Consider the following 13601-nt stretch of genomic DNA (forward strand, 5'->3'; position numbering starts at 1 on the left):
CAGCATTGCAATCAGCCTATGTGTTTGCTGGAGCCAGCAAATCTACTTCTCTAGTAAGAAATATAATGGGAAATAAATAAAAAATATGCCTTAGAGGTAATGGTACAGCTTTAGCATGGCACTTAAACGAGGGTAGATGAGATTCATTCTAGAAATTAAAGGGAGGAGTGGGTCCCCCCCTCTTTTTTTTTAATTTATGAAGAAAAAAGAAAAGTGATATAGCTTTTCCTCAACTGTAAGCCTAGCTTCGGCAAGGAATATTACTCATTTTAAGTGCTTCATTGTGTTTGTTGCCGGTATGAGTTCATTTGCATTTTATTTTCTTTCCCTGCTTGTCAGAGGATTTTACAGACTTCAGTGGATTTATAAGCTGATTGTTAAGCCACCCTCATTTTTTTCCCCTGATTGGTTCCTAAATTTGGCTTATCTCATGTTTCCAGGATCAAATCTGCAGTGACAGAATAAGCAAATGGTGTCCACAGCCTCAAAGGAGAGTTAGTTAAATCATCTGAAGAAAACAAATGCTGAATTTTTCAAAAGTAAAGAGAATCTGAGTCCACTTGGAAACCAATGCCACCACCTGATCAAGAGTGCCAATCTGTTTCCATGACACAGACGTCATGCCTGCTTTCCTGTATCTATTCTTTACATTTCAACTTAACTGGGAGATTATGCATGGATTTGGCTGCTTGATACAGAATTACCCCTGCTGCTCCTGAGGTTTCAGTGCTGCTGTTATTAGCGACAGGCATCACAACTGGAAAACTGATTTCAAACATGATAAAGGAGGCTTTTCCCCAACTTCCTCAGCCACCCACATTGATGTCAAAGTAGCTAGTGACAGCCTAAGGCTTTCTTTCTCCTCCTAGCCCACTTCATAAAAGAGCAAATAACGTTTATGCCCCACCTCCTGCCCCACTACTGTAAAGGTATCTATGACATGGACGCCAAAGTTGAATAACAGACTAAACTTCACATATACATGCAAGAAAGCAGGGGACACAGAGTCCAAGCAATGAGACAGCCATCCAATGGGTCATAACCTATACAACCAAGTCAAAAGCAAAGCAAAATGGTAACCTTTTAGGCAAGTTCAACAGTGTTTCCATCCCTTTTCTTTTTCTCAGTTGGCTGCTGTATACTGCCCTTTATTTGCTCTTGCATGAAGCCTTAACCCGTAGGTCTGGCACATAGGTTAATAAGTCACTGAGAATAATCATGCTGTTCCCTACATAGTTAACTATCTTGACAATTCCAGTTCTATATACCTATACATTACCTTTACAATGGTTCTCATCCCAAGGATACACACAGTTCTGGAGTCCATTGCAGACCAATGTATTATTAATACACATATTACTATGGCAAAAAAATGAGTTGGCTTCACAGGGGGCTAAAAGCAAAAAGAAAGAAAACCAATATTAAGCAGTAAATCACTCACCTTTCAATATTAAGAACACCTAGGAATGATCATAGAATATCAGGGTTGGAAGGGACCTCAGGAGGTCATCTAGTCCAACTCCCTGCTCAAAGCAGGACTACACCCCAATTTTTGCCCCAGATTCCTAAATAGTCTCCTCAAGGATTGAACTCACAACCTTGGGTTTAGCAGGCCAATGCTCAAACCACTGAGCTGTCCCTCCCCAATGCTGCAATATTAAACAGCAACTAGCTATATGACAGAGGTTCCTCAGAAGCAGTAATTCTTTATTATACTAGTCGCACCACTCAACTCTCAAGTCACACACAGCATACTAATCTGGGGCACAGGATTTCTCTCATGTTTAACATGGATCGGACTATTGCCCAATTTTTTTTATTCTAATAAATATTTCATTTTAGAATGTGTAGAAACTTCAGATAAAATACCCTGAATGATAAGAAAGAAGAACTACAATGCAAATTCGCCCTTCTGATATGTACAAAGATTATAAAGCTCTATGAGCCACGAGTAGTGCATAGTTCCCCAAAAGTGCAATAGGCTGGTGAAATCAAGTCAATGCTACTACTAAAGCCTCAGGATGAAATTTGATCTGAAGGCCATCAGTATGCACATGAAAAACAGTGCCATCAATAGGAATTGTACGTGCTTATCAATGAACTACGCTGTTCAACTGCTGAAAGTCCTCAGGTATTAGGCTGGTAAGAATTCTCCTTCAAAATGCTTTAAAATGGTAACATTAAAAAATGTTTAATGCTACATATATTAAGTGTCACTTCAGTAACACTCCTTTTATTAAAAAGAAGAAATTCAAAGAACTATTGAGCATTTTTAATGGCAACTGTTTTGTTATATCAGAGTAAAACCAATATAAACACACTGGTTTCAGCAAATGTTTGTGCTCACATAACACTGAAATCATTTGCTTAAAAAACATGAAAGCTGTTAAATGATCTATTCACTTTGATTAATCTGAAAGGATTGTGATGGGCACAATAATGACTTTAGAAGTCAACTGCTGTTCTCATGATAGCATGTGTCCTATTTTTTTTTTAGGTAGGACTTATGGTCACACACATGCTTGGCATTGAGACAGACTATTTTAGAGCAGTTTCAGATTTACAAACTCAGAACAGTACAAAGGATTTATACTGTGGAACTTCATGGCTTCCTATATCACACAAAAAGAAATCCACTATTTAAAAAGTGTCTAACTGCAGATTTCCATAATTGACTATCACAGCTTCTTCAGAGCTGTTACAGTCTGTTAAGCAAATAATAAATGTTATTAAAACTTGTACATTTCCCAAAAAATAGTCACCCAATAGAACATAATAGCTATAATGTGTATTTTCAATTTTAGCACATACACCAAAAGCCACTTAATTAGCCAAGCAGATTGTAATGACTCCAACAGAGCAGGTATGCTCCATCAGCTAAATAATATACCTTTTAAATACTTTTAAAAAAGCATAAATATTTATCTGTCTGATCACTAATATGTATTTCTGTGATAGCACCTTAATGTTTTTAAAAGGTCTTTCATGTTTACACTCAGACTTTCCCTTCCTTGTTTTCATCATTGTATTGCTCTTTAAAAAAGCCAACCCTATAAATTGGTAGAGTTAAATGTATAATACATGTCAAAGTACAGCTGGGTGAAAACTTGGCCTATTTGGCTTACAGGGACTCCAGAGGTTGGGGAATCTATTCTTCTGTTTGAATCTTTGACGGTTCCACCCCAATGACCATTTGAGTTTGGAATTTAAACACCACATTTCAAAACCAAAGTTCAGCTAAAAAGCTAAAAAGTTCAGCTGAGCCTCACTACTCCAGAATGTGGGCATCTCAGTCACTCCAGAAAGTAACAGAGTGGACTAGAGATGACTAGTGGACTAGTGAAGAGATTTAGCTGGTCATTAGCGTCCCCTGAAGAATATGGCACAGAAGACAGAATGAAGATGGCATCAGGTAGAGTGGGATGGTTGATCATAGGGTTTGGTGGGATGCCTAAAAGTTTCAGAAATTGACCATGAAAAAGATCAGAGTTCAGGTTGTGTGTCACTAATGTTAGGGGAAATTTTAAATTCAGAAATTTAAATTCATATTGCTCACAAAATGTAGCTTTTTATATCACTGGCTACAGCTAAGTGCAATGTGAGAAAACATAGCACACACTTCTCCACACACCTCTGCAAATGCTCCTGCAAAACGCTTGCTATTCCAGACTGGAGCCTCTCTCAGCAGACATCCAAGTTAGGTGTAATTTCATAACTATTCAAGAGTTTCATTTGGGAACTTGACTGACATACCCACACTCATTTTTCCCCTGCATCTCAGAGCAGATTTAGATAAAGATCCCAGAAGGAGACTTAACTAGAAGTTCGTAATGTACACTCATTCAACACAATGACCAAACTATAACAGAACCCATCATATTAGCTAACTTGCTCTATTTTTCTTTTATAACTTTAATTTTAACTCAAAACATAAGAAAATTCTAGTTTTAAATAGTCCATATCAAATTAATGCACCAGTTAAAGGCAGTTTTTAAAACCATCTAATACTTTTTCCAATTGCCATTTGAATTGCTGCCCAGTCATTGAAGCATTATTTCATGACAGTGTATGCCATGTTACAAATACAGAGAATCTTTGCTTTCTGCTTGATTCACATCCTCTCAGCTATTGAAAATGTTGGACACAAGATGGTGCACTAAGACCAGAGGATCTAAAAACACATTCAACACTCAGAATATGAAGTAAATGGGTGACCTCACGGAAAGAAAAAAAACCTGTTTCTTCTTACAGCACACGTTAGGGACAATGACTAAAACCCCAATATATAAAAGATACAAAATGGCCTCTCCCCTGAAAGCCTAGCATTTGGGGGCCCTCATCTGCAAAGACACCCAACTTCTAATCTCTGCTCCAAATCAGGCACCATCTCCTTCTGTTTTGTAAATGGAGCCTAAGTCCCCTTGTGAATCTACTCTGATGTTTTCCCAAAAAAACTATTCAGTAAATTTGTGTCAAATTCTTAAATGATTTTAGTCAACATCAAACTACACTTTTCAGCAAATAAACCAATTGTCCAAAATTTTTTGCACAGCTCTAATTGAGAGTCATTCCATATGCCCAATTTATATAATACAAAAAGCAGTATTTTTTTATTTGTTCAAAATCTAATTTGCTGCTTTTAACTATAGATAAGATAAAGTAAAGCAAACAGTCCTCTCAGCTAGAAACATGTTATATATATAGTTCAAGCAACTATGATTCAGGAATAACCCAAACCTCTACTACAACCCCAAAAAGAGTGTATGATACACACACATTTATATACAGTATATTTGATGTCTGTGTATAATGTGAGTGAAATATACTATTATTTACCTTCACCAAATTTCTGTAAGCTTATATGGCTATTCTAAAAAACAAACAATATTATACAGAAGTGTCAAAATATTTGAATGAGGTCAAATCCCAACTTGTCATTGAACTGGTGAGGCCAGAGCTTCACAAACCAGCTGAGCTCAGTTACCATGGAATGGTTAGTGAATTCTCAGAGGCATGCCCTCTTCAGAAACAGCAATGGAGCAGCTCTTCCCTGTCCTCCTCCTGCCATATCTCTTCTCCTAGGATATTTCTTCACTGCACAGTTAACCCAGACTCTTACCTGTTTTCTACCCCAAACCTCCCTCCTAACCATCCATACAGAAAAGCCTCTGACTCAGGTTTGGAGGTGATTTAATACTGAGCCAGCTGAGGGTGTGGGTTAGAATCTGTGCTCTGTTTAAACTCAGGCTGGAACCACCCACTTGGTGGTGAGGATGCAGGCTAAATTATTCAAGAGCCGATGGTCCTCCAGCACCTTTATACAATTCTCCTGAAGAATAGACCAACTAGTTCTCCTGCAACGGATAGTTGACTGGAAAAGAATCAAAGATTCTTATCACCAAAAAAACATAGTATATTCCCTGAGACTGTATGTAGAATGAATGTAGAAATAATGAGGACAGACCAATAAGGGTAGGGTTTTGCAATGGGGATGCCCATACTCAGGTACTCAAAGCAAGGCATTGATCACAGTGTGATCTCTGCAATGAAGACAAAACACCAGAAGATGAACTAGTGACTCTATTTCCCACGACAACACATAGCAGAGAGGGTGCTGGGAAGTGAGTTCACATTTCACACAATCCCCCTGAGCGTCAAATAAGTCACAGCACTGTGAGCAAGATATTTTCATTTAACCAACGGCTCAATTGGGACTGTTTATTCCCCATTCCTCCTTACTGAAGAAGAAGGAATTTCTTTTTACAAGATCATGAGAAGTGAAATCTTTCAGGTATTCTTCCCACCATCCTTGAAACAGTGAGAAAAGGTTTTTCCTTCAAACACTGGAGAAAAAATGCTATACATCTTCCACTTCATTTATGCCATTAAAATGGTTAAAATAGTGCACACTACAATACACTTGTTATTAATCATGAAGGGGACATAATGTGTACTTTCCTTTCCTAACATTAATGACAGCATAGTACCAAAAAACAAACAAAAAAAACCAACCCACCCAACACCTTCATTGCCATTTGGAACTTGTCAATAACAATATTTTACTTAATGCCATTCTGTCTTGTTTATGGCTACCCTGAAGCACATTTGGTCAGTTTACATATTATTTTATTATTGGTTTTATAGTACCCCTCAGAGCCCCAGTCAGGGACCAGGACCCCATTGTGCTAAATAACATACAAATACAGGACAGAAATACTATGTCTGCCCCAAAGAGCTTACAATTTAAATAAATGGGAATTTTGCTAAGGGTTAGCAGTAGATACACACTAGTACTTAAGGGTTTTTTAAATTTAATTTAATTTAATTTGTAACTGTTTGATTAACATTAAACAATGTGGATTATGGTCAAGATTCTGCCACTCTTAAATGATATGTCAGGTATCAATTTTGATAGCATAAATGGGCCCAAAGAGTCAAAGGTGTTAACATGACTCCATACAACATTTTTAAACAAGAATCAGGGTTTGGTATACAAGGCCTCAGCCTGCTTAGTGCCATGGCAAACACATCATGACAAATCCTTTGAACCCTTTAATAAAGATACAGGAAAAGAAGGAAAAACAGTTAAAACCATTGAAATGTAAAGTATTAACTAAGGTTTTCATTTTAACAACATCCCTTATTCCCTATCCCTCCTGTTATGGAGAAATTTTAGAAGGAAACCCTGCTAATCATTTTAGATGGTGTTAAAGATGACGATGATAACTTTATTTTGGGGGGTGGGCGGGAGGGAGAGATGAAGTTATTTGAGATGAGATGGAGATGTTGTTATTCTTGCTGTTATTAAATTTCAGTCCAAGTTTCTAGAAGACAGAACAAACACAAAGGGAAGAGAAAAGATAGTAAATGCAGCTTTTGTCTCTGGTGTTGACCCATTTTCAACATTACTACTGGAAAGCCGGAGGCACAGCACTCAGCCTTAACAGCCACTCCAGGGCCTGGAAAACTTGTACTCGCATCAGGCTATTTAGAGCATTGCTTTTAGCTGCCTCTTTTTCTTTACAGGCTTTCAGAAATGTTGCAAAATATACAGTCTTGGCTGGCTAAACCAGACTTTTATTAGACAGAAGGCAAAAGGAGAGAGATGGGCAAGAGAAGAAATTAGGTAAGGAAGGAAAAGAACATATGGAGGTGGGGGAGCAACAAAGTCTCACTGATGCTGTTTCAGATTTAGCAAGAGCTAGTGGTGTCATTTGGGCCCTTTTTTCTGACTCACTCGGGTCAGGACATCCTTCAGGATTAGGGTGAGGAAGGTTCAACATTGTTACAGTGTATCTTGGGGTCACAGGAAATCGCAGAAGTGGCAGCCATGATGTTGAAGCTCAATCTTTCCCCTTATTTCAGTCAGCAATTGTTGCATTAGCTTCCACCAATTTTTCTTCCAAGTCTCCTTTTTGGAGAATCAGATAAGGGATTGATGGGTGGGATAGGTCGTCTTCCCTTTCTTTTGTCCACCAATTAGGCCTATTTTCTAATACACCAATTTTAGTTCATTGACTTCCAGTCCCACATTTGTCTTGTGTACCAGGCAGGATCTTAACATAGTCCTTGAATTATATCAGTAGGCTTTTTTGTTTAGACTAATTCAGTCTGTCTCTGTTTTGCACCTTTTCCCACCAACATTTATTGTCCCTAAAGGGCCAACAAAATGTCCCTAAAGGGTTGAGGATCAGTGTGGCAAAGGGTATCCCAAACATTCCCTCTTTCTCCTACTATGCTAGTGGGAAGGAGTGAGAGTAGCATGAGTTTTGTCTATTTACCACTAAGTTCTTCATAGCAGAGACTTTTTCTTACTATGTATATGTACAGTGTTTAACACACGCTCGGTTATGAACTAACATAATAAACATAATAAATAATAGAGTCCCTATACTGTCTCAATCCAATTGGAGGATTGCCTTTACATGAGGCAGTCCTCTTTGGGCAGGCTAATTTGGCTGGAAGGATGGATTTAGTTGGTAGCACTGTGCAAGTAAATCTGGTCCTATATTCCACAATCAGAATATGTTTGGGTTTAGAGAAGGAAACTAGGAAGAATTGTAGAGCCTCCTTTAAGGCAGCCAAGCATAATAGGACTTCTAAAAGGCTCAGTGCAATCTTTTTTTAAACTGAGGATGGTGATAAAGGGAGCTAAAAGAATAATATTTTCTGATGGGGGTTGGATGAAGGAGATTCCCTTATTGGCAAGCATGTCCAGTGCACTCAGGATTATGGATAGAGCCTTGGAGTATTAATAAATAGCTGTCAGAAATCATAAAATGAGCATCTTGTCTGTTGTGCATACAGAGGGATATTCGGTTATCCATATATCCAGGTTCTGAGAGTCTGCTTTTAGGTTAAAGCGTAGGTGTGGCTATTCAGAAGCAAAGCTCACTGAAGGGGCTATAGCTCTCTGTAGATAGTATGTCTGTCATTAATCAGGCTGGAGATCACTGTCAGAGTTAAGGTAGGTGAAGTGAACAGTTAGTAAGTGGGGAAGGAAACACCTATAATATTTATAAGGATAGTTCAGGGAAGAATAGTTTTCAAGTCTCATCTGAACGTGCAAACAAACAGCTTTTTTTTCTTTGTTGCCCTTTCCTTATGCTCCTGTTATTTGGACTTTAAATATAAATTAAAATTCATATTTAAAGTATGCTGCAGTCACTGACTATCATGTATAGGAATTATTAATTATTACTATTGGGGCAAGGTAAAAGGGCATTTTAAAATGAAGTTGTATTTTGAAAGAACACAAAATGGGATTGGATCATAGCCAGATGAATTGAACAGACAGAACTTAAATGGACAAAACTCAATGATATTTGATACAGCTGATGATTCTACTCACTGAATACTGAGTTAATACTGACGTGTTAAGAGTCTCTGATACTTTTTCAGTCATATTAGAATGAGTCACTGAGTTTTGTTGGTACAATCAATTTAGACTCGCTTTGTATGATACTGTTGCCCTTACTTCCGACACTAGTGTTCAGTTGTGATACCATTGTCATTCCTCTGCAGAGCAATAGCAAATGTCCAGGTTCTTGCAGGACAGCTTCCCACTGGAGGAGAAATCAGTGATGCAGAGTTTGGGTATATTCTAAAGCATCAACTTGTTTTACTTACACATATACACCAGTCCTGGAACATAGGTACTTAAACAGTATTCAGGCAAAGTCTTCTTTCAGATTTCTCTACCTAGAATTAATGTCCAGTTCCCAGGGAGATTCTGTGCCTAAAGAATTGATTCTAATGAGAAACTGAGGCAGAAAGCAAATTCTCCTGCTACTTGCAAACCATCAGGACCACTGCCACGACACAAAGCCTTGCATAACAAAAACTAATACCATCATAGAATGTGTTCCAAAGCGTGAACATTGCACTCTAAGAAATGGAACTTGGAAGATTTGTGTAACAGTGCCACTTGGTGACACCCATCATAATATGTAAGAACATTCTACTTTGCCACTCTTTCATAATTGTAATTTGTCTATGCACATGTGAAATAAATACTATTAAACTGCAGAGATCAACAAGGAAGACTCATGGCACAGTGAAATGCCACCTGCCCAGCAAAGGAATTGCCTTTTTTTTCTTCCTTTTTGGCTCTGAATGAATAGAACAGCTATTTCTTGGTTAGTCTCATAGTGGTGACACAGGTCTCCCCGCCTACTCTTGTGGCTTCCCTTTCCCTGATCTTTATGTTGCTGAATGATGCATGCCAGGAAACCTGCAAATCTCATCCTCTCTGTGTGGATGATCTCATCATTACCATGTGCTGCTAAAAGACTTAGACTTTTCATCCCCACATGTTGTGTCTTATAGTTGGCATATCAGAGCTTGGGGCTACACTTGCGAGTTACAGCACATTAAAGAAGCCCCGGGCACACTAGCTCGCTGCCCGTCCACACTGGCAAGGCACATAGAGCACTCTGACTCCTGGTACTCCACTTCGGAGAGTCGAATAATGTTTTGTATGCCCCCGCTGGAGTGCCACGGTGCCTGTGTGGACTCCCTGGTCTATTACTGTGCTCTGATCGGCCTCCAGAAGTGTCCCACAATGCCTGTTCTAGCCACTCTGGTCATCACTTTGAACTCTACTGCCCTGCCCTCAGGTGACCAACCGTCAGACCTGCCCTTTAAATTCTCTGGGAATTTTGAAAATCCCCTTCCTGTTTGCTCAGCCAGGCATGGAGTGTTCTCAGTGAATCTTTCCAGGTGACCATGCCTCCAGGCACCAGGCGATCCCCAGTATGGAGCAATGGTGAGGTGCTGGACCTCATCAGTGTTTGGGGGAAGAAGCTGTCCAGTTCCAGCTGCGCTCCAGCCATAGGAATTATGATATCTTCAGGCAGATATCAAGGGACATGATGGAAAAGGGCCATGACTGGGACACATTGCAGTGTAGGATTAAAGTGAAGGAGCTGCGGAATGCCTACCACAAAGCCCATGAAGCAAATAGCCGCTCCAGTGCTGCCCCTGCAACCTGCCATTTTTACAAAGAGCTGGACGTAATACTTGGGGCCAACCCCACCTCCACTCCGAGTACCACCATGGACATTTCAGAGCCCAGTTCAACAAGGCAGGAGGAGAAGGAGCAGCAAAGCAGGAGCGAGGGTGCTGAGACGGAGGAAGACACCCCGGAATCCCTAGATGCATGCAGCCTGGAGCTGTTCTCAAGCCAGGAGGAAGGTAGCCAGTCACAGTGGCTGATGCTCGGGGAAGAACAAACACCAGAGGAGGTTCTCGGTAAGCGGCTTTTGTTCTGGAAAGGAAGTTATTCGGTGCGGGCTCTTGGGATGAGAAGGGTATAGGCTGCATGAATGCCGACATGCGGAATAGGGCATCAATGTGCTCTCTCACATCATGGTAATCATCCTCAGGGACCAACTATAGAGTGGTTATCATCTTCAGAGGTTTCATCCAGAACTTGGCAATGAGCTTGTGAAGGTTTCTCGGGAGAACCACTGTGTTCCTTGTCCCAGTAAGGCGAACTTGACTGCACCACTGTGCCATGAGGGGCGGGGAGACCATTGCTTCACACAGGTGGAATCCGCATTGCAGTAGAAGTCCCTTCCTTGCTTCCCAGGTCACCCTCAGCAGCAAGATATCTTCCAGGATGAACTCCTGTGGAAAATGTGGGGACAGTGTTCAGTATAGGGGCCCCCGGCCACTGTTGGCTCTCTCTCGATCCAGGCGCTCGTAGCCATGAAGGCGGAGCACTACTGTGCCCAACCCCCCTGCAGCCCTTGTCCCAAAACTCTTTCCCTTGTGCCCCATGTCACCTCCAACCCACTTTCCCCAACATCCGGGTTCTTATCGCCACCAGCTGCCTCCAATACCTGTAGCTTCACTACCCAGCCCTGAAAACTATGACCCTTACCCACTGCACTCAACCCCCATCAACATGCAGTATAGCCATCCTGAAGTGCAGCACTCATTGCACAGCACTCCAGACAGGAAGATTGAGTATGATAACAGGACATACACAAATCTGTGATTGTACCATTCCCTACCCCACCCCCTTTCCCTTTCTGTTTCCTAAGCAGTTGTGTTTCTTTTCAATAAATGGATTTTTTGGCTTTGAAAATATTCTTTATTATTGCATAAAGTAAAAGATACCTTAGCCCAGGAAAGAAACAGGCACTGCTAGTCAGTGTAGCAAACACAGATTCCTACTAACATTGGAACCACTGCACTTCATTCCCATGCAGGGCACCAGACATTACTGGTGGCTTTCAGCCTCAGATTGCTCCCTCAAGGCATCCCTAATCCTTGTAGCCCCAAGTTGGGCCCCTCTAATAGTTCTGTTTTCTGACTGTTCAAATTCAGCCTCCAGGTGTTGAACCTCCGAGTTCCATGCCTGAGTGAATTGTTCACCCTTCCCTTTACAAATGTTATGGAGGGTACAGCACACGGATATAACCGCGGGGATGCTGTTATTGGCCAGGTCCAGCTTCCCATACAGAGAATGCCAGCGGCCCTTTAAACGGCCAAAAGCACAATCCACAGTCATTCTGCACCGGCTCAGCCTGTTGTTGAACATTCCTTGCTGCTGTCAAGGCTCCCTGTGTAGGGTTTCATGAGCCATGGCATTAAAGGGTAAGTGGGGTCTCCAATGATCACAATGGGCATTTCGACTTCCCCTATGGTGATCTTCTGCTCTGGGAAAAAAGTCCTGGCTTGCAGCTTCCTGAACAGTCCAGTGTTCTGAAAGATGCATGTGTCATGCACCTTTCCGGGCCAGCCTGCATTAATGTCAGTGAAATGCCCAAGGTGATCCACAAGTGCCTGGAGAACCATAGAGAAATACCCCTTCCGATTAATGTACTCAGAGGCTAAGTGGGCTGGTGCCAGAATTGGAATATGTGTGCCATCTATCGCCCCTCCACAGTTAGGGAAACACATTTGTGCAAAGCCATCCACAATGTCATGCACATTACACAGAGTCACTGATCTTCTGAGCAGGATGAGATTAATAGCCCTGCAAAGTTGCATCAGATGATTCCAACGGTCAACTTCCCTACTGCAAACTGCTTAGCGACCAATAGGTAGCTGTCTGGAATTGCCAGCTTCAAGACTTCAATAGCCACCCGCTTCTCCATCATCAGGGCAGCTCTCAATCTTGTGTCCTTGTGCCACAGGGTGGGGACAAGCTCCTCAAACAGTCCCATGAAAGTGGCTTTTCTCATCCAAAAGTTCTGTAGCCACTGCTCGTCATCCCAGACTTGCATGACGATGTGATCCCACCATCAGTGCTTGTTTCCCGAGTCCAAAAGTGGTGTTCCATACTGGTAAGCATGTCTGTGAATGCCACAAGCAAACTCGTGTCATATGCGTTACTTGAGTCGATATCATCGTCGGAGCCCTCACTGTCACTTTGGATCATAAGGAATAACTCGACTGCCAAATGTGACGTGCTGGTGAGACTCGCCAGCATACTCCTCAGCAGTTTGGGCTCCATTCCCACAGACCGAAAGGGAAGACCGAGCGGGCAATACAGAAAACATTGAAAGATGGCGCCAAATGTGGACGAAAGCACAGGGATTGCTGGGATGCGAACCGATGCATCACGGGGCTTTGAGACAGGACCCAGAATGCCGCGCCCCCTGCCCCCTTCCCGCAAGCCACAGCGCCAGAATGGGAAGAGGTGCTCTGTGGGATAACTGCCCATAATGCACCGCTCCCAATGCTGCTGCAAGTGCCGCAAATGTGGCTATGCCAGTGCGCTTTTTCCTGTCAGTGCGGACAGACTGCAGTGCTTTCCCCACTGCGCTCTCCGAAGGCTGGCTTAACTCAAAGCGCTCTGCATCTGCAAGTGTAGCCATGCCCTCATATATATGCTTTAACTTTAAACTCAGACACACAGCAATAATCTTCTGTGTACATAATCATCTCTGGACAACTGATGTGGTGCATGTTTCTGATGGCAGAATTTAGCCTTTAATGTGTGCTAAGATTTTAACATGTCAGTGACAGTTTAGAGGAAGTTGACCAGTTAATACGACATGGAAAGGTTTTCAACTATCCTGCCAGAATGTGGTTTAACACATGATGATGTTTATTATAAAGTGGCTACTCACCAGCTGTTGTTGGAT

At 41.5% G+C, this 13601-nt stretch overlaps 1 protein-coding gene across 10 annotated transcripts in view; it reads right to left on the reverse strand.

Annotated features, from left to right (window-relative positions):
- Nucleotides 1–13601, reverse strand: part of NETO1 (neuropilin and tolloid like 1) — an 81438-nt gene that overhangs the window by 4764 nt on the left and 63073 nt on the right. For 9 of the 10 annotated variants that reach the window (XR_006278948.1, XR_006278949.1, XM_038393450.2 and 6 more), the window contains exon 8: nt 1280–1393. The exons of the other annotated variant lie outside the window; for it this stretch is intronic. Coding sequence is in view for 7 of the 9 variants with exons in the window: in XM_038393450.2 (XP_038249378.1) it covers nt 1280–1393 (114 nt within the window). In the remaining 2 variants the exon portion in view is untranslated. The remainder of the gene's footprint in view (nt 1–1279; nt 1394–13601) is intronic. 10 annotated transcript variants of the gene reach the window in all.

The sequence above is a fragment of the Dermochelys coriacea genome, chromosome 2, assembly GCF_009764565.3.
Source record: "Dermochelys coriacea isolate rDerCor1 chromosome 2, rDerCor1.pri.v4, whole genome shotgun sequence".
NCBI classification, from domain to species: domain Eukaryota; kingdom Metazoa; phylum Chordata; order Testudines; family Dermochelyidae; genus Dermochelys; species Dermochelys coriacea.